The following is a 25,338-nucleotide window of genomic DNA, read 5'->3' as shown; positions in this document are numbered from 1 at the left end:
TTCCTTTGTGCTCTAACGTAGCCCTTGTTTAGCTCCCATCTGAAAAACTGCGTGCTCTCAAGTGACCCCACCAGAGTCTGTATAGCTTCTGATGGCCCCTCTATGATGTACTCATGCTCTTGGCAGGAGCTGCGGAAACTGGAGAATGAGGAACTGAAGGTGCAGCTGAGTGTATTTGAAGAACATGGTGAGGAGGATTCTGAAGACCTCAGGAGCCGCCTTGAGGACATTCGCATTGAAATGGAATATCCTGCTGCTGCTTATTGGGCAGGGGTTGCGTTTGGGACAGGAGTATTCCCAGGAAATTTCTTAGCGCCAGTCTTTGTACCATTCCTGCCTCCATGTAGGGAGAGAGACTGAGGTTGATGATCTTTCTTCTGGTCAAGTAATGTCTGGGCTGAGCTCAGCTTGCTGTCATCATTGTCACATGGGTTCCAAGGTTTGTTTGGGACAGAGCTGCCCAGTACATTGTAGGATGCCACTGATCCTTCAGGCAAAGTCTGAAGACATGAGTTAGCGAAGCACAGGCAGGTATGCTGGTCCTCTACTAGGGATTTGGCAGTTTATTAGCAAAAAGAGGAAGACGAGACCTTGGTCATTTGGGAGGTTGCAGGATGCAGCTTGTCTGATGCTTCCAGAAACTTCTGTTTCGGATGTCTGTTCAGACTTGACTTTTTATGGACACTGTAGTTTGTGTGCAATAAATAAGTAGGCGTGGCAGAACTTGATTTTTATTTTTTTATAATTTTGATGGATAATATTGGTTTATTTTTCAGCATTTTTAATTTTTATCTATTTAAATTTTCACAGTTATGGGAAATTATGTGAAGGTCAGGTGATAATAGGTGTTGAGATTCAAAAAGATGAAGCTTTATAACCATTAAAACACAACATCGAATGTCAAAATATACAGAGTAAATATCAAACTCTAATAAGTTTTCAAGCAGCATTTTTCTTACTTTGTCTATCTGTAAATTTTGGTTATTGATGGAAATATTTTTGTCAGTTTGTGCTTATCCAGTGAAATTGATGTTTATTGACATTTACCAAAACAAATATATTTTGGATTTTGCCACTGGAGGGCACCTGGAACAACTGCTGCTTTACAAAAACAAAGTAGAGTATTTTCCTTCATCAATCCAGCATGTAATGAAAACCTAGACAGAACCATACCAAGCCTTGTACTAGGGAATGTCCCCATTTTATACAGAGGCATATATATCCCTTAGGTATAGCATCTGCCACGTGTAGCTGCGCCTCTACCATTGCTTTACTTGCAGTTTTTAGGAACAGATATGATGAGTATTTTGTCAGGAGCCTGAACAACTTTTCCACATCCTAGAGAGAAAGATGTGAGCTCAGGAACTGGAGGTCAGATGTCATGGAAAATCCCCCACCAGAGTTGGTCTCTCTATTAGTGAGAACTTAGGCTGGAGAAGTCATGCCAAATGCTGGTTGTCCAGGCCTTGTTTGGCGGGGCGAGGGATGATTATTGATCCCTCCTTGCTAACAGGAGACTGAAGCTAAAACCTTTGTCACCTGGAAAGTGGCATATGCTACTTTTCTTCATTAGGACTGGCTGTGGTGTTAACACACAAAGAGGCACTAGAATTTCTAATCAGCAGGTTGAATTGGGGTTTCTGGCCACATGCAACAGGATCTTTTGTGCTCCTCCAAGGTAAAGGTGCCTTGGGGGCTGCAAGAAATAGGAGTTTGTGTGTGTCTATGTATGTGGGCTTGCACTTTCCCCTCTAGGGAGCATGCCTTGTGGCCCAGGGACTAAGGGCTCCCTCCTTGTACATGGGGGTGAGTGGCTGCATAATTTGTACAGTCCTCTGCACCTGTGATGCTGCATACACCTTTGTCTTTTTTTCTCCTAGAAAATGTTATAAAAACCAAACAGAAAACCCCCACACTGAATAAGTTGTCCTGTTCATATGTCTCGCCCCATGAATGATGGGAAAAAGAAATGGATTTCTAATTGTTGTTCTTCCCATCAACACCCTCTTTTTTTAAAAAACTTAGATTTGTTTAGTTTCCAGAGAGTTTAGGTTGGCTGATCTGAGGAAGAAAAGGGGACTCTTGAAGCAGAAGGAGCCAAAGGGCCATTGCATAATGGAAAAGATGTTACTTGGAGGGGAGGAAACGTGTGACTTTACCCTCATCCCCAAAGTGGAGACTGGGGATACTGTTTGGGGGTGCATAAGGGAGGGGTACAGCGAAACTAGACACTTGCCGCTTGTGGATGTGGAATGAATGAGCTACCAACAGCCTCCCTTTTTCTACCACCACTCCAATCAGGGACTAGAATGTCACCTACCAAATATTGGTCTGGCTTTAGAAAGGCTCAGGGAGAAGAAATTAGAGTACCATTTTGGGTCAGTCTCCTGCAATGTGTCCTCTTCCCTTTTCTCCATGCTAAGCTTTCTGTATGAGGGGAATATGCATTGATAAAGTTTTGAGGATAGTACTTTGAAGGGCTAATGCCTTCCTCTACAGAGCAAAAGAGTAAGTAGAGCACCAGGATGTCTCACTAGAGACACTTTTGTTTCCTTAACCTTTTCTTCACTGATTTTAGTGAAGTCTTCCAGATTCTCCTCAACACAGTAAAGGATTCCAAAGCAGAGCCATTCTTCCTGTCCATCCTGCAGCACCTTCTGCTGATCCGCAACGATTATGAAGCCAGGTAAGGAGGGGAGCTTTGTGCTGGGCCTGCTGGAAGAGATGCCGGCAGTGTGTGGCAGAAACAGGCACTTTCTTGGAAAAAATAATCCCAACTACACACATATACTGATGGGTTCTAAATTAGCTGTTGCCACTCAAGAAAAAGATCTTGGAATCATCATGGATAGTTCTCTGAAAACTTCAGCTCAATGTGCAGCAGCATTTGAAAAGGTTAACAATGTTAGGAACTGTTAGGAATGGGATAGCAAATAAGACAGAAAATGTGATAATGCCACTATATAAATTCACAATATGCCCACACCTTGAAGGCTGTGTCCAGTTCTGGTAGCTCCATCTCAAAAAAGGATATAGTGGAACAAAAAAAGGTTCAGAGAAGGGCAACAAGGATGATCAAGGGTATGGAACATCGTCTATATGAAGAAAGACTAAAAAGATTGGAGCTATTCATCTTAGAATAGAGATGATTATGGAGGGATATGATGGACAAAAATCATGAATGGTATGGAAAAAGTGAGTGGAGAAGTGTTATTTACCCTTTCCCACAATGCAAAAACCAGGGGTCACCTGATGAAATTAATAAACAGTAAGTTTAACAAGAGAGTACTTTTTCACACAATGCATAATTAGCCTATGGAACTCATTGCCATGGGATATTGTGATGGCCAAAAGTATAATTGGGTTAAAAAAAGAATTAGATAAGTTCATGGAGGATAGAGCCATCAATTAGCCAAGATGGTCAGGGATGCAATCCCATGCTTGAGGCAATCCTAAACCTCAGACTGCCAGAAGCTGAGAGGAGAAGACAGGGATGGATCACTTCAACTGCCCTGTTCTGTATGCTCCTCCTGAAGCTCTGGTATTGGCCACCATTGGAAGATGGGATACTGGACTAGATGGACGATTGGTTTGACCCAGTATGGCCAGAATGATCATGGGGGGGGGGGGGCGGGGGCGAAGGATTGGAGGTTGCATAGAAGACAGAGTTTAGAAAGTTCTGATAGCCCCAGGATAGGCAGAAGATGAGGGATTGTAGTGTACTACACAGAATCAAATGAGTTGGGCCTCTGACCTAGCTTGTTCAAAAAGGATGTCTCACTGTCTGTCTGAGAAATCCTTTTCTGCAAATGGGAACGTGTCCTTTGCAAAGATTATGACACTGCACGGGTGTGGTGGGCAGTTCTAGAATGTGAGAGCACTCAGCTGTACACAGAGTGGAACATCGACATCAGTCAAGCAACACTGACCTTGAAAAAGCTCCAGGAGTTTATAGGGAAAGCAAGAGAAGAAAGCAATGTAAGTTGATACTAAAGGAAAGAAGCAGTCTGAACACCACCTTCATTTGTTGGCACACCCGCCTGAACTGTTTTTTCACATCCTCTGATGTTGCCACAAAATTGCAGAGAATAGAGGTGGAAGCTACTGGCCAGTCTGCCTATTTCAGCAAATGGTTCAGTAGATGGTTCTTCAACCAAAGAACCATCTGGCATGAGAGCAAGATTTCTTAGGCTTGTCCAACCAAAGAAGATTTCTGCAACAGAGCTGGAGAGAAAATGGCAGAGAATCTTGTGGGAAGCACTTTGTGTTTCATATAAGAGAACAAAACCAAAACTGAATCCTGTGATAGAGCTTCAGATGACTGGATTGCCTTTTAATGATGCTAGAGCACTGTTTTCAGTTGCTGGGTTGTGACCCCCTGGGGGATTACAAAAGGTAAACAGGATGTTGTGAGGTTGAAAATTTTGTTACAAGCTAAAAGCAAGAAAATCTTACTCCCCATATACCTTTACTCTTCAGGGTCAAATATTCTCTGTCAACCTCCTGAAACAACACTCACATTATATAGACTTATTGTTTTGCTTTCAGATAAGGGTTCTCCAGGCTGAAAAGGTTGAGAGAGACTGTTCTAGAACAAGCAAAACTAGACTCCTGCTTTGTGAAAAATTGTTAAACATTCAGCAACTGCTATAGATATGGTTCTCAAAAGTGTAACCTGGCTAAATGTCTTTGGGTTTATCTACCCTGCAATTAAAAACCTACAGCTGGCCTGTGGCAGCTGACTTGGGCTTGTGGGCTCAGGGTGCAGGGCTATTTCACTGTAGTGTAGACTTCTGGGCTTGGACTGGAACTCAGGCTCTAGGACCCTGTGAGGTGGCAGGGTCCCAGGGACTGGAGGTCAGGCTCTGGGACTCTCCTACCTTGCAGAGTCCTAGAGCCCAGACTCCAGTCTGAACCTGGAAGTTTACACTTCAATGAAATAGCCCTGCGAGCTCGAGTCAACTGGTACGGACCAGCTGTGGGTGTCTAATTGCAGTGTACACATTCCCTTAGAGCTAAACTTGTTCCCTGGGACAATTTGATACCAGCTAATGCAGCGTCAAGAACAGCTTGATTTTTTTTTTTTTTTTTTTTTTTTTTTTGCTGTTTCCAAAATGCTCTAGGTTGTATTCAGTCTGGTACTTAGAGGTGAGCATGAAAAGATTATGCCATAGAGATCCAAACAGTCATCTAAAATAACCTGGCCAAAGGTTCTGATTTGTCATTAGGAGACAGTGACAGACAAGTTAAAGTTGACTGTGTTCTATGGCTTTTGGTATCTGTTAGAAAATCCCTTGCCAGAAGACTTCTATTCTGGTATAATACCACCAAGTAAATTTTAAATGAGGTGAGTTGGCCCCAGGAGTGTCGGGCTGTATCTGTGTATATCCTCTACCACAGTGGTTTTCAAACTGTGGGTTGTGACCCAGGCACTGGATCGCAGTGGCTCTGGTCAGGAGCCGTTAAAAGTCCCATCAGTGGTGCTGCCCGGCTAAGGCAGGCTGATTCCTACCTGTTCTGACACTGCGCTGCACCCTGGAAGCAACCAGCAGCAGGTCCAGCTCCTAGGCGGGGAGGCCATGGGGCTCCGCGTGCTGCCCCTGCCCCGAGCAGCGGTTCCATACTCCCATTGGCCGGGACCCAGCCAATGGGAGCTGGGGAGGGGAGGGGGATCAAGGGGGGCCTGCAGGCGAGAACCGCACAGAGCTGCTTGCGCACCTCCGCCTAGGAGCCAGACCTGCTGCTGGCTACTTCTGGGGCGCAGCGCAGTCCGCAGTGCCAGGACAGGCGCTGCTGACAGGGAGCCACCTGAGGTAAGCCCACGCCCTAACCCCACACCCCAATCTCCTGCTCCAGCTCTGAGCCCCTTCCTGCACCCCAAACCCCTCATCCCAAGCCTAACCCCAGAGCTTGCATCCCCAGCTCATAGCCCTGGCCCCCTCCCACACCCCAAGCCCCTGCCCCAGCCCTGAGCCCCCTCCTGAACCCCAGAGCCTGCATCCCCAGCCCTGAGCCCCCTCCTGAACCCCAGAGCCTGCATTCCCAGCCCAGAGCCCTGACCTCCTCCCACACCCCAATCCCCTGCCCCAACCCTGAGCCCCCCCAAACCCAGAGCCCCCTCCTGCACCCCAACCCCCTCATCCCTGGCCCCACCCCAGAGCCTGCACCACCAGCCCAGAGCCCTGACCTCCCACACCCCAACCCCCTTCCCCAGCCCTGAGCTCCCACACCCCAAACCCCTCATCCCCAGCTCCGTTGGATCGTAGGCATCAACAGTTTTCTTCAACTGGGTCGCCTGAAATAAAGTTTGAAAACCACTGCTCTATGACATAGCCTTGGTATGCTGTATTTATAGTGAAGGATTTGATATTGAGTAGTCCTCTCTAGCTGTAGATACTCATATTTTCCAAGAAATGACTCTCCCTCCCCACCCAACAGAATTGTGGAGTCCACCTCCCTAAATAATCTGTCTTCTTCAAGTGATTGCTCATGTGTATTCCACAGTAGGTGTGCGTGCTCGCCACATGCACTGGTGCCGGAAGTTTTTCTCTTAGCAGTACCCATATTAGGGAAGCACCGCTGCAACCCCTGAAGTGATGCCTCTGTATCGTGCTATAAGGGGAGCTGCGCACTCCCTCCACTCTCAATTCCTTCTTGCTGCCAGTGAAGGTAGTCGGAACTTCATGCTCCAGCCTTGCTGCAGCTTCTCTAGTTAGCCTTAGTAGTACAGTTGTTCCAATAGTTGAATAGTTTCTCAAGTTAGTTGACTGGGCTCAGGACATGCCCCGTGCCCCAGGCTTCAAGTCGTGCGACTCTTGTTGCAGTTCTATGCCAAGAAGGGACCCACATACTCAGTGTCTCCACTGCTTGCGCGAATCTCATGTAAGTGAGCGCTGCAGGATCTGTAGATCGTTCAAGCCACGGACTAAGAAGGAGAGAGACATTAGGCTTCGCGCTCTCCTAATGGAATCAGCGTTGGCCCTGGCACCGGCATGCCGAACGGACTTGGCACCCGGCACCGTGTCTTCGGTGCAGAGTGAAGTCCCCTCCAATAGCCGGCACCACTTCCCCTCCAAGAAACAGGGGAAGACTCAGCGGCGCCGAAAGAAGGAAAGGGGTGAGGCCGGACCCACGCCCGGCAGCCCACGATCCCCCTCAGGACCCAGGCCTCCGACTTGCGTTGAGCGGAGCAGCCCGGTCTTGTCCATGTGTGCCTCCCCTGTGGTGAGGATGCCGTCAACACTGGAGGCCGCACAGGCCGCGCGTGACATCTTAACCCTCCCGGTACCCAGGGCGGGCCCCCGATTTGGAGGGAAGCCGCCGCTGGGAGCAGAACAAACCTCACCGACGCGGCACAGTCCCAGCTCCGAGGACCGCTCGCTGCCTCGCTCAATGCGGTCTTCCTGCAGCTCACACCAGCCCTCTACTCCACTCAGGCTGACTGGCTTGCCGCCCGCACGGGAGCCTCGGGGCTCCTCCACACCTTGCGACCGGGGACACAGGCACCGGGACAAGCGCCGCCAATGCTCTTCCTCGCGTCGCAGCTACCGTAGCTGATCCTGACGCTACCGACGTTGACGCTCCGACTCGAGTTCCCGCTCTACCAGACATCGCATGCGGGACTCCTCTCGCGGTTTACCAGCACCGGCGTGTCGTAGCTCCAGCCGCCGGGATGAGTACATGAGCAGCACCTCGGACGGGTACTGATTCTTTTCGTCGAGGTCCCGGTCACGCGGAAGGCACCGTCGCTCTCACTGGTCCTACGGTACTGTACGGTCGACGGTGACCTCAGCATCGGCACCCAGCTGCCCGTCTCCAAGACGTGCGGTGCAGTGAGAACAAACTGTGCTGCCCGGCCCCCAACTCGGTCAGTGGCACGGGACATCATGGTAGGGGAAGTGGTGTCAATGGGCACCATGGCCACAAATGCCCGCCCGGGTGAGATCTCGCTCGGTGGCCAGAGCGTCCCAGGCTCCTTCGGCCTCCCCTCCTTGGTAGAGGGAAAAATCAACGGGTCTGGAGCCAATGGCACTGCGCCTGGACTCTGACCTGGGAATTGACCCACCAGTACTGCCCCACGTCCTAGGCTCCTTGCCGGTCCCCTCACCGGCACCGGAGGCCATAACGGCACCACCGCCCATCCCACAGGAGGACTTCAAGGCTCACTACTAGGAGCTTCTTAAGCGGGTGGCGTCCAATCTCCAGCTGAGGAGATGGAGGAGCCATCCAATTCTCTTTTTAATGTACTCTTGTCCTCGGCACCGGGCTGGGTGGCCCTGCCTCTCCATCAGGGGGTAGCCAACATCTTGGGATAAAAGGAAAGGTCCTTTCATGGATTGAGAACTGGTTAAAGGACAGGGAACAAAGGGTAGGAATTAATGGTAAATTCTCAGAATGGAGAGGGGTAACTAGTGGTGTTCCCCAAGGGTCAGTCCTAGGACCAATCCTATTCAATTTATTCATAAATGATCTGGAGAAAGGGGTAAACAGTGAGGTGGCAAAGTTTGCAGATGATACTAAACTACTCAAGATAGTTAAGACCAAAGCAGATTGTGAAGAACTTCAAAAAGATCTCACAAAACTAAGTGATTGGGCAACAAAATGGCAAATGAAATTTAATGTGGATAAATGTAAAGTAATGCACATTGGAAAAAATAACCCCAACTATACATACAACATGATGGGGGCTAATTTAGCTACAACGAGTCAGGAAAAAGATCTTGGAGTTATCGTGGATAGTTCTCTGAAGATGTCCACGCAGTGTGCAGAGGCGGTCAAAAAAGCAAACAGGATGTTAGGAATCATTAAAAGGGGATAGAGAATAAGACTGAGAATATATTATTGCCCTTATATAAATCCATGGTACGCCCGCATCTCGAATACTGTGTACAGATGTGGTCTCCTCACCTCAAAAAGATATTCTAGCACTAGAAAAGGTTCAGAAAAGAGCAACTAAAATGATTAGGGGTTTAGAGAAGGTCCCATATGAGGAAAGATTAAAGAGGCTAGGACTCTTCAGTTTGGAAAAGAGAAGACTAAGGGGGGACATGATAGAGGTATATAAAATCATGAGTGATGTTGAGAAAGTGGATAAGGAAAAGTTATTTACTTATTCCCATAATACAAGAACTAGGGGTCACCAAATGAAATTAATAGGCAGCAGGTTTAAAACAAATAAAAGGAAGTTCTTCTTCACGCAGCGCACAGTCAACTTGTGGAACTCCTTACCTGAGGAGGTTGTGAAGGCTAGGACTATAACAATGTTTAAAAGGGGACTGGATAAATTCATGGTGGCTAAGTCCATAAATGGCTATTAGCCAGGATGGGTAAGAATGGTGTCCCTAGCCTCTGTTCGTCAGAGGATGGAGATGGATGGCAGGAGAGAGATCATTTGATCATTGCCTGTTAGGTTCACTCCCTCAGGGGCACCTGGCATTGGCCACTGTCGGTAGACAGATACTGGGCTAGATGGACCTTTGGTCTGACCCGGTACGGCCTTTCTTATGTTCTTGACTACCCTGTGGCAAACCCCAGCTTCCTTGGCCCCCATCTCCAAGGAAGCGGAGAGGAAGTACTTTGTGCTGGCTAAGGACCACGAGTATACCTGTATTCCCATCCGGCACCTAATTCCCTGGTGGTGGAATCAGTGAACCACCAGCAAAGTCACGGTCAACCCGTGCCCACCCCCAAAGACAAGGATGCCAGAAGGCTGGATACATTTGGCAGGAAGATTTATTCCTCGGCAAGTTTCTAGCTCAGGGTGGCCAACCATCAAGCCCTACTGAGCCAGTATGACTTCAACCTATGAGGGGTCCCTTCCAAAGTTTGAACCTCTCCTCCCGGAGCAGGACAAAAAGGAGTTCAGGGCTCCGGTAGAGGAAGGAGCGGCAGTGGCTAAAGCAGCCCTCCAGGCGGCGGTGGACGTTGCCAACACAGCAGCCCGCTCGATGGCCTCCGCCATATCCATGCGCAGGGCATCGTGGCTTCTCCTGTCTGGACTGTCTGCAGAGTTCCAGTCCTTGATGCAGGACCTTCCCTTTGACAGGAAAGCGTTGTACGTGGACCAAACTGATGTCCGCCTGCCCGGGTTGAAAGACTCCCGCACCACCCTACAAACCTTGGGCCTCTATATCCCTCTGACGATGGACACGCCCAGACCGCAAGCTTCAGCTCCTCCTGCTAGGAGCAGATATGAGCCCCTGCCCAAGAGACCGAAGGAACAGAGTCGTAGGTCCCAACGTCAGTCCTGCTTGGCCCCGCAGCCAGGCCCCTCGAAGGGCAAAAGGCTGGGAAAGAGTCGGTTTTGACTCTATTAACTGGGGGGCTTCCCTGGCAACAGGCCCGGTGGCCCCCCACAAAAAGTTTGTGTTCTGCAACTGTTTGTCTGCCTTCCGAGTGGAGTGGTCCCGTATAACGTCGAACCAGTGGGTCCTCAACACTATCTCCAAAGGCTACATGTTGCAGTTCACCTCACCTCCAACCCCCAGCACCGGGTGAGCCTCAGGGACCTGGAGCACACCTGCCTCCTAGACCAGGAGGTGGCACACCACCTCCGCATGGAGGCAATGGAAAGGGCACTGGTAGAATTCCAGGGCTGGGGTTTCTACTCCTGGTATTTCCTGATCCTGAAGGCGAGAGGGGGGCTCAGACTCATCCTAGACCTACGGGATCTCAATAGGTTTATGGTCCGCTACAGGTTCCGGATGGTATCCCTGGCCTCTGTCATTCCCTCCCTGGACCCGGGGGATTGGTTCGTGGCCCTGGACCTCCAGGACACGTATTTCCATATCCATATATTCGAGGGACACGGGCGCTTCCTCCGATTCCTGGTTGGGGGGGGACCATTGCCAGTTCACGGTCCTCCCGTTTGGCCTTTCCACGGCCCCCAGGGTATTCACCAAATGCATGGCGGTGGTAGCAGCCTACCTCCGGAGTAAAGGGGTGCAGATTTTCCCAGACCTGGACGATTGGCTTCTCAAGAGCGCCTCCCGGTCCCAGGTGCAGGACCAGGTGGGACTTCTCCTGTCCACGTGTGCAGATCTCAGCCTAGTGGTGAACGAGACCAAGTCTACGTTAGTTCCGGTTCAGTGCATAGAATTCATAGGGGCGCTACTGGACTCTTTAGAGGCCACAGCCTCTCTTCCCCGAGACAGGTTCGAGACCCTCAAATGTCTCATTGCCTTGGTCATGGCCTTCCCCATGGCGACGGCGAGAGCGTGCCTTCAAATTCTCGGTCACATGGCAGCGTGCATGTACGTGGTTCACCATGCCAGGCTCAGAATGACGCCCCTCCAGCTCTGACTGGCCTCCCAGTATTCCCAGGCCCAGGACAGGCTGGACAAGGTTGTCACGATACCGTCCCAGGTAGTTGCTGCCTTACAATGGTGGTCCCTCCCGCGCAACATGCTGCAAGGGGTCCCCTTCAGAGAAATCTCCCCCTCACTAGACCTGGTGTCGGATGCCTCGGATCTGGGCTGGGAAGCCCATATAGGGAACATTCAAACCCAAGGGAGATGATCGGCCTTGGCATTGTCCCTACACTTAAACGTCAGGGAGCTCAAGGAAATACAGTTGGCATGCGTAGCTTTCTGGTGGCACCTTCGTGGGAATGTGGTCAGAGTCCTCATGGACAGTACAGCTGTGATGTATTACATCAACAGACAGGGAGGAACGCGCTCCGAAGCCCTGAGCCTGTGGGAGTTCTGTATAGCCCACAATATCTCCCTGCGAGCCTTCCACCTACCCGGCGTCCGTAATGTGTGAGCCGATTGCCTCAGCAGGGTTTTTTCCCACCAGTACGAGTGGTCACTCCATTGGGAGTTCGACCTACAGCTCTTCCAAGAGTGGGGAGTTCACCGGATCAACCTCTTTGTAACCGACCAGAACCAACGCTGCCCCCAGTTCTGCTCCAGGGGAGGGGTGGGAAGGGGGGTGATCTCGGACGCCTTCCTCCTTCAGTGGTTGGGCCAGCTTTTCTATGCCTTCCCACCTTTCCCCCTAATAGGCAAAGTCCTGCAAAAAGTAAAAGCAGACAGTATGTGGGGCACCCTCATAGCCCCGGATTGGGCCCATCAGCACTGGTACGGAACCCTCCTGCAACTCTTAGCGGCTCCCCCGCCAAGGCTGCTGCTTCGCCTGGATCTCCTCTCCCAGGAAGGGTGATGCCTTCTCCACCCCAACCTTGCCGTGCTTCACCTGACAGCGTGGTTGCTCCGTGGTTAGATGAGGAGGAGGGGGAGGTGTTTGGAGAATGTCAAACGAATTCTTTTGGGAAGCAGAAAGTCGTCTACACTACGGATGTACCTGGCCAAATGGTCCAGGTTCTCTAGGTGGGCGGGGGGCGGGGAACCTCCCCATCGTCCGCATCGCTCCAACTCATTCTCAATTACCTCCTGTCCCTTAGGACCTAAGGGCTAGCTCCCGCCTCCATCGGGGTGCATTTGGTGGCTATATTGGCCTTCTACCCGCTGGTACAGAGCCACTTGGTCTTTTCCCACAATATGACCTCCCACTTTCTAAAGGGCCTGGATCGTTCATTCCTGTATGCTAGGCCCCCCGTGCCACAATGGGATCTAAACCTAGTGTTATCCCGTCTCATGGGTCCTCCCTTTGAACCCTTGGCCATGTGTTCCTGGTCTCATCTGTCATGGAAGGTAGCATTCCTTGTTGCTGTCACATCAGCCCAACGTGTCCTGGAGCTTAGGGCCTTGACCTCGGAACCCTCGTATACGGTCTTCCACAAGGATAAGGTCCAGCTTCGCCCGCACCTTACTTTTCTCCCGAAGGTGGTCTCTGCTTTCCATATGGATCAGGACATTTTTCTGCCGGTACTCTGTCCTAAGCCCCATTCCTCCAACGAGGAGCGCCACCTACACACGTTAGATGTGCGTAGGGCACTGGTCTTTTACCTGGACCGAACCAGGCTGTTCCAGAAATCCTCGCAGCTGTTCGTTGCGTCGGCGGAACGGATGAGGGGACAACCAATTCCACCCAGCGCCTTTCCTGCTGGATCACCTCGTGCATATGCACGTGTTACGACCCAGCAGGAGTTCCCCTGCTGCCTATCGTTAAGGCGCATTCTACAAGAGCTTAGGCCTCATCGGCCACCTATGTAGCTCACATCCCTATCCAGGACATATGTAGAGCTGCCACATGGTCCTCTGTCCACACCTTTTCTTCACATTACGGGATGATGCCGGGTTTGGTAGGGTACTGCATCCCAGAAACCCGTAAACTCCTACCCACCTCCATCAGATATAGCTTGGAGTCTCTACTGTGGAATACACGTGAGCAATCACTCGAAGAAGAAAGGACAGTTACCTGTTCCGTAACTGGCATTCTTCGAGAAGTGTTGCTCAGGTGTATTCTACATCCCGCCCTCCTTCCCTACTGTCGGAGTTGTCTGGCAAGAAGGAACCAAGGGTGGGGGGAGTGTGCAGCTCCCCTTATAGTGTGATATAGAGGTGCCACTCCAGGGGTCGCAGAGGTGCTCCCCCTGTACAGGTACTGCTAAGGGAAAAACTTCTGGCACATGGCGAGCACGCACACCTACTCTGGAATACACATGAGCAACACATCTCGAAGAACGCCAGTATGGAACAGGTGACTGTCCTTTTTCCTTAATTATTTTTAGCCTTGAGTGTGCCTATGTTTTGGGATATCTGTGTAGTGTGTTGCAAGTAAAGAGACATGGATCCCCTTTCTGAATGTGATATCATTAATGTGGCTATCTCGACTTACTTGAAGATAATTTATTATAGATACACAACTTTAAAAAAAAAAAGGTTTAGGTTGGAAGGAAATTTGTTAGGAGCAAATCGAAACAACCATAGTAATTGTCTCACTAACCAGCATTGTATACATTAATAATCTGTCTAGAAATTGTTTTCCAAACTCACTGTTGGGCAACAGCTCCTGTTGGTTTTGGAATTAAAGTAGTCTGCTGCCAGCAGGTGGCGTTAGCTTGTCACAAGAAGGATGGAGCTCTGATCCAAAGAGAGAGGCTCATAATGGAAGGCAGAGAGTAGAAGGACATGAGACTAGTTCATAGAGTTTCTATGGAGCAATGGAGAGGCTAATTGCCCAGGTTTGTGAGAATGACAAGGCAGACGGGAATAAAGAAATGGACAGTTTGGAGCATAACCCACAATGTTCTAGGTATGTAATGTGATGGTGTGGTGAGTATCTAGCTCTTGGTTCTTCTTTGGCAGCTGCTTGTAACAGGGGCCATGTGGCATACCAAGATGTTTTACCTGGAGACCTAACTTGCTGAAGAGACCAAGTTTTGCTGTTCAGACATTATATTTGCTGCAGAGCCTTTGTAAACTTCTCTGTGGGGCCCCTGAGTGCGTGGTACCCATGGTTTGCAGGTGTGTGCTTTCATAGAGTCCTGTTAACACTGTTTCCTTTTCTTCTCTTTCCGTAGGGCTCAGTACTATAAGCTAATTGATGAATGCATTTCCCAGATAGTTCTGCATAAGAATGGTGCTGATCCAGACTTCAAATGCAAGCACCTCAACATTGATATTGAGGGGTTAATAGGTAAGTCCTGAAGCTGTTCAGATCACAGTCAAACAAACCCAGTCTGATGTGGTTCCAGAACAACCCCATTATTTAGTCCCTCAACTGCACTTTGAGCTGTTGACCAACAGAACTTCCTGCCTCTCTGCATGTTTTTCTGGTTTTCCCTCCTTGAGAATGGGCTCTGCCATCACAACTAATAGGCTCAACCGGAGCCCGTTTTCTGAAGTGACTTTTCTGTTGCTTTCTGCACTGGGAGTCTGGATGTGGGCCATTCCATACCTCTTCATTTGGGGCTTGCCTTTCACCACACACACCCTGCCCTGTACTGTGCTCGGCTGGGCACCTTTCCATCAGACTAGATTAGAAAACAGATAACTTACAGCTTTTCCCCAAGGCTACCATGAGCACGTGCTGTGGCCAGCAGAGGGCTTTGTAAGTGGAAGCAGAGCCAATGGCATGTCTCCTGGAAACTAGTACTGAGTCCATAGTGCTGTCACTGGTTGTGTCACTCAGTGAGGGAAGACTGTAAGGGGTACATTATGCTTTGTGTGAGGGAGGAGGACTTCCAGAAAAAACTGTTTTGAGTGGTTGCAGACATGTATTCCACTCATGAGTGTGTGCCCAGTGCATCAAAGCAAGAGAACATTGCTTAGCAGTTCACATCAGGGTGGCGCTCGCATCAGCTGGCCTCCATAGACTCTCTCATGGATATTTAAGTGTGGTGCTGCCCTGACCCCACTCAGTTCTTTCTCACTGTCCCTGGCTTGAGTTGGAGCATTCTGGGTGGTATTTGATTCAGTCTTTTGCCACACAAGGGACAGTATTTGAAACCTGGTGAAGACATTGCACCAGGCAACAATGAACTATTAAAATACCCAACTAACTAATCTAACACTAAGGTATTACTACTACTACTACTACCACTCAGAGTTTCTCTCTGTTTTTTTATATGTCATTAGTTTATAGTTAGTAGTACTAACTGTGTACAAAAAAGCCAAGAGAAACTCTGAGGAGGAGGAGTAGTACCACCTTAGTGTTAGATTAGTTAGTTGGGTATTTTAGTAGTTTGTTGTTGCCTGGTGCAATGCCTTCGCCAGGTTTCAAATACTATCCCTCATGTAGGATAGCTATACTCAGTAGAGATCCCAATACTCAGTTCTTGTTGTCCCTGGGAGGATCTGATCGTCTGGCTCCTCAGAGGCCTTCGGTGCTGCCATGAGGCTCTGACTTTTCTCCAAGGAGAAGAAGAGACTGTTGTTCTTCCTCTCCTCTCCCGAGAGAGGAGTCTCATAAAACTGACTGTAGTCACTCTGAGATTCAGGGAGATTCTTCATCCTCTTAGAAGAAGATGAAGAAGGAAGCAAGGGTTCCTTGAGTATGCAGGGAAGAGCAGGGTTGTCCGTTCGGTCTTGGGAACCATATTATTGACTACAGTACTGTCAGTAGGCTGCCATGGATCTGGTACTGACATCAATATCAGCATCGAGCATGTCAACAGCACAGGCTTATCAAGCAACTGCAAGTTTACTCTGCCTCTTTGTGCTGGACTTGCCTGTTGTACAGGAGTCTTCAGCTGGGGTGGAGTCTTCTGCAATCCTGGGACCATCTAGTTTGATTGCCTCAGAATACAAGCTGTTGCAGGTGTCCTCTCTGGCACTACTTAAAAACCAGACTATGGAGACAAGATCACTCTCCCTGAGGTATCCATTTTTGGTGCTGACACCATCTTCGGCCTTGGAGATAATGTCCGCTTCTACAGGCTGGAGCTATGGGTGTGGTACTGGGTTCTGGTTTGGTACCAGTGCCTCTTCCAATACAAAGTGTTAGTGCTGCCTCAGAGGCAGTGCCAGTATTCAAAGCACTGACTTCTCTGTCTCCTTTGGTAACAATGCAACCCACATACTGGGCTTCCAATGAGTCATGGCATGTGATGGCTCCAATGATGTAGCTCTTCTTTTCTCTTTGGAGGGTCCTCAGTTCAAGTTCAGTGTCATCTTCCATATCTCCTTCTTCATCCAGGCATCAGATTTGAAAATCTTCATGACCTCCATGGGATCACCATCAGTACCGGAATTGGTACTGTTTTCTTAGTAAAGATAAGGGTCTTGGCCTAGTTCTTACTGGCCACTAATGGCGTACCTTGTTCTTCAGTGGCATTCATGCAACCCTTGGGATACCCCCTTGATCATCAGGGTCTCAGTCCTCGATTCATTCCAGGGAACGATTACCAAACCCTCCTGCTGTCTCTTAGGTGTATTATGTGAACAAGCAGAGAGGAGCCATTTCAATCAGCTCTGCAAGGAAGCAATACAAATTAGGCACTTTTGCATCAAGGAAGATGTTCCCACCGCCACACACTTATAAAGTGCTCACAATCAGTTGGCCGATCACCTAAGCAGGAGTTTTTCCCAAAGGCATGAGTGGTTCATGAAGAGCAATATGCTGAGGTCCATTTTCAAAGAATGGGGCATTGCAACAATTGACCTGTTCACAAAAGACAACAGGTAATACTGTTGATTTTATTCTCAAGCAAGTCTCAGTCTGTGCTCATTGACTGACTGTGTAAATTGGGGATTGGCCCTGATGTATACCATTGTCCTCATCCCACTCATCCCTCAGGTGATTCTCAATCTGAAGTTGGACAACAGGAAATGCAGTTAATTTTGCTTTCAGGATTGTCTTAGTCTGGACTCATTAACTGACCTTCATAGTCTATCTGTTCAAACTCCTAGATCTCTTCCCTTCATTCCCAACCTGCTGACACAACACCACCATGATCAGATATCTGCCCTGCACTGTGTGGATGCAGCATGGTTAGATGAGAGAGAAGATTTTCTACTATTAAGCAGGACTCACTGTTCTTCTATTAGGTCTACTTATTTGGCTAAGTGGAAGCGTTTTTTGGTTTGATCATTGGCCCAGGGCATTTGGCCAATGCCAACATGTATTCCAGAGATTCTGGATTACTTGTTGCATCTTAAGTCTTCAGGTCAGTCGCTCAGCTCACTGAGGGTCCACTTAGCAGCAATCTCAATGTTTCATCCTCCAATCTCTGAGGGAAGTCAGCATTTTCCAACTCCATAATGGTTAGGTTTCTGAAAGGTGCTGTCCACCTCCTTCTGCCGGTTAAAGAATCAGTTCCCTTGTGGGATCTCAGTACTATCCTGGCTGCTCTCATGAGTCTTCTGTTTGAGCCCCTAGCCAAAAGACAGCTTTCTTCTTCGAGTGATTGCTCATATCCATTCCAGTTAGGTGTGCGCGCGCCGCGTGCACGCTCGTCGGAAGATTTTTACCCTAGCAACACTCGGTGGGTCGGCTGGGCGCCCCCTGGAGTGGCGCCACTATAGCGCCGGATATATACCCCTGCCAACCCATCCGCCCCTCAGTTCCTTCTTACCGCCCGTGACGGTCGTTGGAACTGTGGAGAGCGGCTTTGCTGACCTCCACATCCCTAGCTTCTCGGAGTTATTTACTCTTTATCGTGTATATAGTTCAAGTTCTTGTAGTTATAGTTAGTTTTAGTACGTTTTTCATAGTTAGTGTATATAGTTAAGCAGGGGATTGGGGGAGTAGCCCCCCTTTCCTCCAACCCGGTGCGGGCTCATGCCCAAGGCGCCGGGATTTAAACCCTGCTCGGCGTGCCAGAAGCCGATGCCGGTGGGGGATCCTCATGACTGCTGCCTGAAGTGCTTAGGAGAATCCCACCTGACAGACAAGTGCCGAATTTGCAAGTCGTTCAAGCCAAGAACGAAGAAGGAGCGGGACTTACGACTAAAGCAGCTCCTTATGGAATCGGCCCTTAGTCCTGCGGTGCCGGCACCGACCGCCCAACAGACCGCATCGGTGAGGAGCGCACCTTCGGCACCGGATCGTTCCAGTACCGAGAAGGACTCCCGGCACCGACATCTGCCGGCACCGGCTCCCCGGCACCGCTCCCTTTCCCTGACAGGGAAACGACGTACTGCTCCGACCCCATCCTCACAGAAGGAGCAAGCATCAAAGTCCGTCCGTCCGACCCCAGTAACTGCTGCGGCACCGTCAACACCGGCACCGCAGTTGGCAGCTCCTCCTAGCGCAGCACCGTCGATTCCGGTACCGCAAGGGCCGTTGAGTCCGGTGCCACATAGCTCCCCGGCTCACGCTGTGGTTGAGCTCGCTCTCCCTTCTACGCCGGAGACCTTCTCAATGGCAAGAGAGCTCATCGCGCTGACGGAGTCGATGCAGCCTCAACCCCCGGCACCGCCGGTGCGGGTTATCCAATCCATCGGCAAGCCGGCCGTCATAAGGCCTCCTTCCGTTGGTCCACTGGAGAAACGTCTTTCCAGGTCTCAGTCTCGGAGACGTTCCCACTCCTGCCGTTCTCGATCCCGGCACCGCTCGCAGTCCCGGCACCGCTCTCCATTGCGGTACCGGTCGTACTCGCGGAGACGTTCAAGATCTCGATCACCGGACAGATACTCCCGGTATCGATCCGGCTCTCAGTACCGATCTCGGTACCGTGCGTCCCACAGTCACTCCTGGCACAGGGACTCGAGATCCAGGTCCACCTCCCGGCACCGGCATGGTAGAAGGTCCCGGTCTCGATCACGGCACCGACAAGACCGGTACCGCTCACCGGTACCGCCCCGTGACCGCACGTCAGCAACAGCAGTACCTTACCAGGGTCTCTCGGCCCCGCCGTGGCCTTCGAGACACATGTCAATATTGTCTCAGGCTGGGAGTGCTTCTTACCGCCAGGACCGGGCATCGGATATTCCGTGCCACCATCCAGAGGCACGAAGCCAGGAGCAAGGTCCTCATCAATGGGCCTTTTGGACTCCATGGGCATATCACGAGGCCCAAGGTGCCCCACTTGTGGCTCAGCGCTCTGGCCCCTCAGAACACAGGGTTCCTGAAGCGACAGTAAGCTGTCCTCCTCCCACGGGCACGGACGAGGATCCACTTCAGTCTGCAGACCCTGAGATTCCACTGGATGCAGATGGTGCTCTGCCAGTCCATGACCCACCTCAGGACCCGTTGGTACCGGGCCTCTCCTCCTCCTCCTCTCCTGATGAGGCAGTGGCAGGAACATCCTCCTCTGGTCCTCCCCCTATTGATCTCTGGGCCCATCCAGACCTCTTGTGGAGAGTAGCACAAAACATGAATTTGCCAGTGGAGGAGGTTGCTGAAATAGAGGACCCTGTCGTAGACATATTATCGGCGGATGCGCCCCTTCGAGTGGCTCTCTCGTTCATCCGCACTATCCAAGCCAATGCAGACACAATTTGGCAATCCCCAGCTTCTATTACACCTACAGGTAGGGGAGTAGAGAGAAAATATATGGTCCCCTCCAAGGGATATGAATATCTCTACACCCACCCACCTCCCTGCTCCCTGTTTGTCCAATCCATGAACGAACGGGAGCGTCATGGCCAGCAAGCACCAGCCCCTAAGGTGAAGGAGGCTAGGCGCATGGACCTCCTAGGCCGTAAGGTCTACTCGGCTGGAGGCCGCCAACTTAGGGTGGCAAATCAACAGGCCCTCCTAAGTCACTATAATTTTAATAGGTGGGTGTCTGTGGGGAAGTTTACAGAGCTCCTTCCCCAGGAGTACCGCACAGAGTTTACGGCCCTACTAGAGGAGGGTAAAAAAATGGTGAGAACTTCCCTCCAGGCCTCTCTGGATGCAGCGGACTCGGCAGCCAGAACGCTTGCATCCGGGGTAACGATGAGACGCATCTCCTGGCTGCAAGCTTCAGGCCTTCCCCCAGAATTGCAGCAGACAATTCAGGATTTGCCTTTTGAGGGCCAGGGCCTTTTCTTGGACAAAACCGACCCCAGGTTGCAGAGCCTGAAGGACAATCGAGTCATAATGCGCTCGGGTATGCACACGCCGGTGACCCAACGAAGATCCTTCAGGCCCCAACCATACCACCCTTATAACCAGCCTAGGCCGCGCCAGGATACGACCAGACGGCGTGGCGGGGGAATCGGCGGAGACAGTCTGGCCCTCAGGGAAACCACAGTCAAGCGCCCCCTAAACCACATACGGGGCCAAAGCAAAACTTTTGATGGGACGTCCGAGGACGGCCCACCAGTTTCCCTGCGGATCCTTCTCCCTCTTTCTTCAACCGCCTCTCCCATTTCCTCCCTGCCTGGTCCCAGCTGACCTCCGACCGTTGGGTCCTCCACACGCTGGAAACGGGATACCACCTCCAATTTGTTTCTCTACCCCCATCCCACCCTCCCTACCCGTCCCTCTTCAGGGACCCCTCTCATGAGCAATTCCTCTTACAAGAGGTCCATGCGCTCCTAAATCTGGGAGCCATAGAGGAGGTGCCAGAGGACATGAGGGGCAGGAGGTTCTATTCCCGATACTTTTTAATCCCCAAGGCAAAGGGCAGTCTACGACCGATCCTGGACCTGCGAGAACTCAACAAATTCATGATAAAGCTCAAGTTCCGCATGGTATCCCTGGGGACTATCATCCCATCCCTGGATCCGGGAGACTGGTATGCCGCCCTCGATATGAAGGACGCGTATTTCCACATTTCCATTTACCCGCCGCACAGACGGTATCTCCGTTTTGTGGTCAACCAACAGCACTTCCAGTTCACGGTGCTTCCCTTCGGTCTTTCCACGGCCCCGAGAGTCTTCACCAAATATATGGCCGTAGTAGCTGCCTCCCTCCGCTGTTGTCGAATACACGTCTACCCGTATCTTGACGATTGGCTCATTCGAGGGACTTCCCAGTTGCAAGTATCACAGGACCTGTGTGTCGTCAAAGACCTCTTCGGGAGGCTAGGCCTCATGATCAATGTAGAAAAGTCTACCCTTACACCAACGCAGAGAATAGACTTTATTGGAGCAGTTCTGGACTCCAATCTGGCCAGGGCCTGCCTTCCTCTGCCACGGTTTCAGGCAATGTCTTTGATCATTCGAAGTTTTCAATCCTTCCCGACAACGTCGGTGCACACCTGCCTCGCTCTATTAGGTCACATGGCGTCCTGCACCTTTGTGACCAAGTACGCGAGGCTGCGACTTCGGTGCTTCCAAACCTGGCTTGCTTCTCTATACTGTCCTCACAGAGACAATATAGACTCAGTGATCACTATCCCCAGGACGGTTCTCGACTCCCTCACTTGGTGGCTGGACCCCACTGTAGTTTGCGCAGGGATGCCGTTCCACTCTCCTCAACCCTCGGTGGCACTAACCACAGACGCATCATCTCTGGGTTGGGGTGCCCACCTCGGGAACCTTCACACTCAAGGCCTCTGGTTGCCCCAGGAGCTGGCCTTGCATATCAACGTCAGGGAGCTGAGGTCAGTCCATCTAGCATGCCAGGTGTTTCGGGTCCATCTCCAAGGACGCTGTGTATCCGTGTTCACGGACAACACGACGACCATGTTTTACATAAACAAGCAGGGCGGGGCGCGCTCCTCCCTACTTTGCCAAGAGGCCACTCACCTGTGGGACTTTTGCATAGCCCACTCTATAGACTTGGTAGCATCCTTTCTCCCAGGAGTCCAGAACACCCTGGCAGATCACCTCAGCAGGTCCTTCCTGTCTCACGAGTGGTCGATCCGTCCCAACGTCATCCATTCTGTTTTCCGGAGGTGGGGCTTTCCCTGCATAGACCTCTTTGCCTCCCGAGAGAACAGGAAATGCCAGGCATTCTGCTCCTACCAAGGTCGCTCCCTGGGCTCCCTCTCAGATGCATTCCTGATCCCGTGGAAAAGGCACCTCTTTTATGCCTTCCCACCGTTTCCAGTCGTTCACAGAGTCCTACTCAAGCTCCGCAGGGACAGAGCCCACCTGATCCTCATTGCTCCAGCGTGGCCGAGGCAGCATTGGTACACCCTGTTGTTCGACCTCTCAGTGGCGGATCCGATTCCCCTGCCACTGTGGCCGGACCTCATAACACAGGACTTCGGCTGGCTTCACCACCCAGACCTGCAGTCCCTGCATCTCACAGCATGGCTCCTACGTGGTTGAACCAATCTGAGTTGTGTTGCTCTGCTTCGGTACAACAGGTCCTCTTGGGAAGTAGGAAGCCTTCTACTAGGACGACTTATCTCGCAAAGTGGAAGCGTTTCTCGCACTGGTGCGACCAGAGTAACTTAGTCCCCGGACAGGTTTCTATCCCTACTATCCTGAATTACCTTTGGTCCCTCAAAGAGCAGGGCCTGGCGGTATCTTTTATAAAGGTTCATCTGGCAGCTATTTCCGCCTTCCACCCAGGCAAAAGTGGCCTGTAAACGGGCCGACTCACCCCTGCGGCGCCTCCTGCTGGTTACTCTGGGAATTAACTTTCTTCAGCACTGAAGCGCCCTCTGCAGGCTGGTGATCCACCTGTTCTCAGGCCCCCGTGTCCCTCCCTGGACCCGGTGCCCCTTTTCTCCAGGGTGCTGCCCCCTGGCAGTAACCCCTTTTCACTCTGGGCTTCCCCTTTTGTCTCAGGGAACCCCCACCCTCTATCCCTACCTTGCCTCAGTATGTGGCTACTGTCAGTCATTGTCTAGACCCACACCCTGGGGCAGACTGCAGTATCAGCCTATTCATCATTGGCAGGGTTGGGTTTGGACCTGCTGCTTTGGCCTACCCCTGGGCTGCCCTCTGCAACCCCCAGTACCCGTTGGCCTTGTGCTAGGCCGCAGCCTGGGGCTTTCCTGGCTAGAGCTCCTCAGCCTTTCCCCGGCCCTGCTCCACTCAGGTATTCAGCCTCAAGCTAAGCAGCCAGGCCCATCCCTCTCTGAAGGCAGAGAGAGACTGTCTGGCTTCTGGCTTCCCTGCTTTCTTTTAAAGCCCTGCTGCTCAGTTTGGGGCGTGGCCCCAGCTGCAGCCACTTCCCCAATCAGCCCAGCCTTGAGAGCAGCAGCTCTCAAGCCCTGCCAGGCCACTTTTAAACCCCTTAAAACCAGGAGCAGAGGTCCACCCTGCTACATGGCCGTTCAATTTTTTCTCACCCCATGGTTTCCAGGTTCCTTAAGGGACTGGAACGATTGTATCCCCAAGTCCGTCACCCAGCCCCCACCTGGGATCTAAACCTGGTCTTGACCAAGCTTATGGGGGCCCCCTTCGAGCCTATGGCCACCTGTTCCCTGCTGTACCTTTCCTGGAAGACGGCCTTCCTCGTCGCTATCTCCTCGGCGAGGCGAGTCTAGGAGCTTCGTGCCTTGATGGCTGATCCCCCTTATACGGTCTTCCATAAGGACAAGGTACACCTGCAGCCACACCCCTCTTTCCTCCCTAAGGTAGTGTCCGCTTTTCATGTCAATCAAGACATCTTCCTCCCAGTTTTTTTCCCGAAGCCGCACTCATCGCGCCGGGAACAACAACTGCATACTTTGGATGTCCGTAGGGGTCTCGCCTTTTATATAGAGAGAACAAAACCCTTCCGGCGTTCACCTCAGCTCTTTGTAGCGGTGGCAGACCGCATGAAGGGCATGCTGGTCTCTTCCCAACGGATCTCATCTTGGGTGACATCCTGCATCCGAACGTGCTATGAACTGGCTCACGTTCCCGCTCGTCATCTCACTGCCCGTTCTACATGGGCGCAGGCCTCTTCTGCCGCCTTCCTGGCTCATGTCCCCATCCAGGAAATATGTAGGGCGGCTACCTGGTCATCGGTTCACACCTTTGCCTCACACTACGCATTGGTCCAACAATCCAGAGACGATGCAGCCTTTGGCTCAGCAGTTTTGCGTTCTGCGACGTCTCACTCTGACCCCACTACCTAGGTAAGGCTTGGGAATCACCTAACTGGAATGGATATGAGCAATCACTCGAAGAAGAAAAGACGGTTACTCACCGTTGTAACTGTTGTTCTTCAAGATGTGTTGCTCATATCCATTCCAACCCCGCCCTCCTTCCCCACTGTCGGAGTAGCCGGCAAGAAGGAACTGAGGGGCGGATGGGTCGGCAGGGGTATATATCCGGCGCTATAGCGGCACCACTCCAGGGGGCGCCCAGCTGACCCACCGAGTGTTGCTAGGGTAAAAATCTTCCGACGAGCATGCACGTGGCGCGCGCACACCTAACTGGAATGGATATGAGCAACACATCTCGAAGAACAACGGTTACAACGGTGCGTAACCGTCTTTTCTTGTTGCCAAAACTCCCATGAGGAGAATTAGTGATCTGCAGGTCTCTGTTTACTTAGTTTCTCAGTGGCAAGGGCCACACCCTAAGATTTTGCTTGAAGTGATGTCTCAATTTCACCTTAACCAAACAATATACTTGTAGTATTTTTCCCTAAGCCTCATTCAAATGCAGATGAACAGTGTCTTCATTCCTTGGATGTGGCCTTCTGTCTGGAAGGAGAGACCAGACTGTTTCGAGCATCATCTTGGCTTTTTGTCTCCTGTGCAGATTGGATGAAGGGTCAGGCGGTTTCTGCACAGTTTACAGAAGGATTACTTCCTGTATTATGACTGCATGTGGGGTAGCTCAGACCATGTCTCCACAGAGACTAGTGGCTCATTCAGGGATCCAGGTGACTTCAGTCTTGTTTCTCGGTGATGTTTTTATATTGGACAGTTGCAGGGCCACCCCCTGGTTTTCCATATATACTTTGACCAAACACAGAATCATAGACTCATAGGACTGGAAGGGACCTCAAGAGAGCATCTAGTCCAGCCCCCTGCACTCATGGCAGGACTAAGTATTATCTAGACCGTCTCTGACAGGTGTTTGTCTAATCTGCTCTTAAAAATCTCTAATGATGGAGCTTCCACAACCTCCCTAGGCAATTTATTCCAGTACTTCATCACCCTGACAGTTATGAAGTTTTTTCCTAATGTCCAACCTAAACTGCCCTTGCTGCAGTTTAAGCCCA

At 51.0% G+C, this 25,338-nt stretch overlaps 1 protein-coding gene across 2 annotated transcripts in view; it reads left to right on the top strand.

The window, feature by feature from the left end:
• DIAPH1 (diaphanous related formin 1) overlaps positions 1 to 25,338 on the top strand; it is a 205,218-nt gene that overhangs the window by 62,147 nt on the left and 117,733 nt on the right. For both annotated transcript variants that reach the window (XM_039483243.1, XM_039483244.1), the window contains 3 exons: positions 127 to 245; positions 2,570 to 2,686; positions 14,426 to 14,541. In XM_039483243.1, coding sequence (XP_039339177.1) covers positions 127 to 245; positions 2,570 to 2,686; positions 14,426 to 14,541 — 352 coding nt within the window. The remainder of the gene's footprint in view (positions 1 to 126; positions 246 to 2,569; positions 2,687 to 14,425; positions 14,542 to 25,338) is intronic.

Source organism: Mauremys reevesii, linkage group 8 (genome assembly GCF_016161935.1).
Source record: "Mauremys reevesii isolate NIE-2019 linkage group 8, ASM1616193v1, whole genome shotgun sequence".
NCBI lineage: Eukaryota > Metazoa > Chordata > Testudines > Geoemydidae > Mauremys > Mauremys reevesii.
The sequence above is the reverse complement of the archived record's forward strand: the minus strand, read 5'-3'. Positions and strand labels throughout refer to the sequence as shown.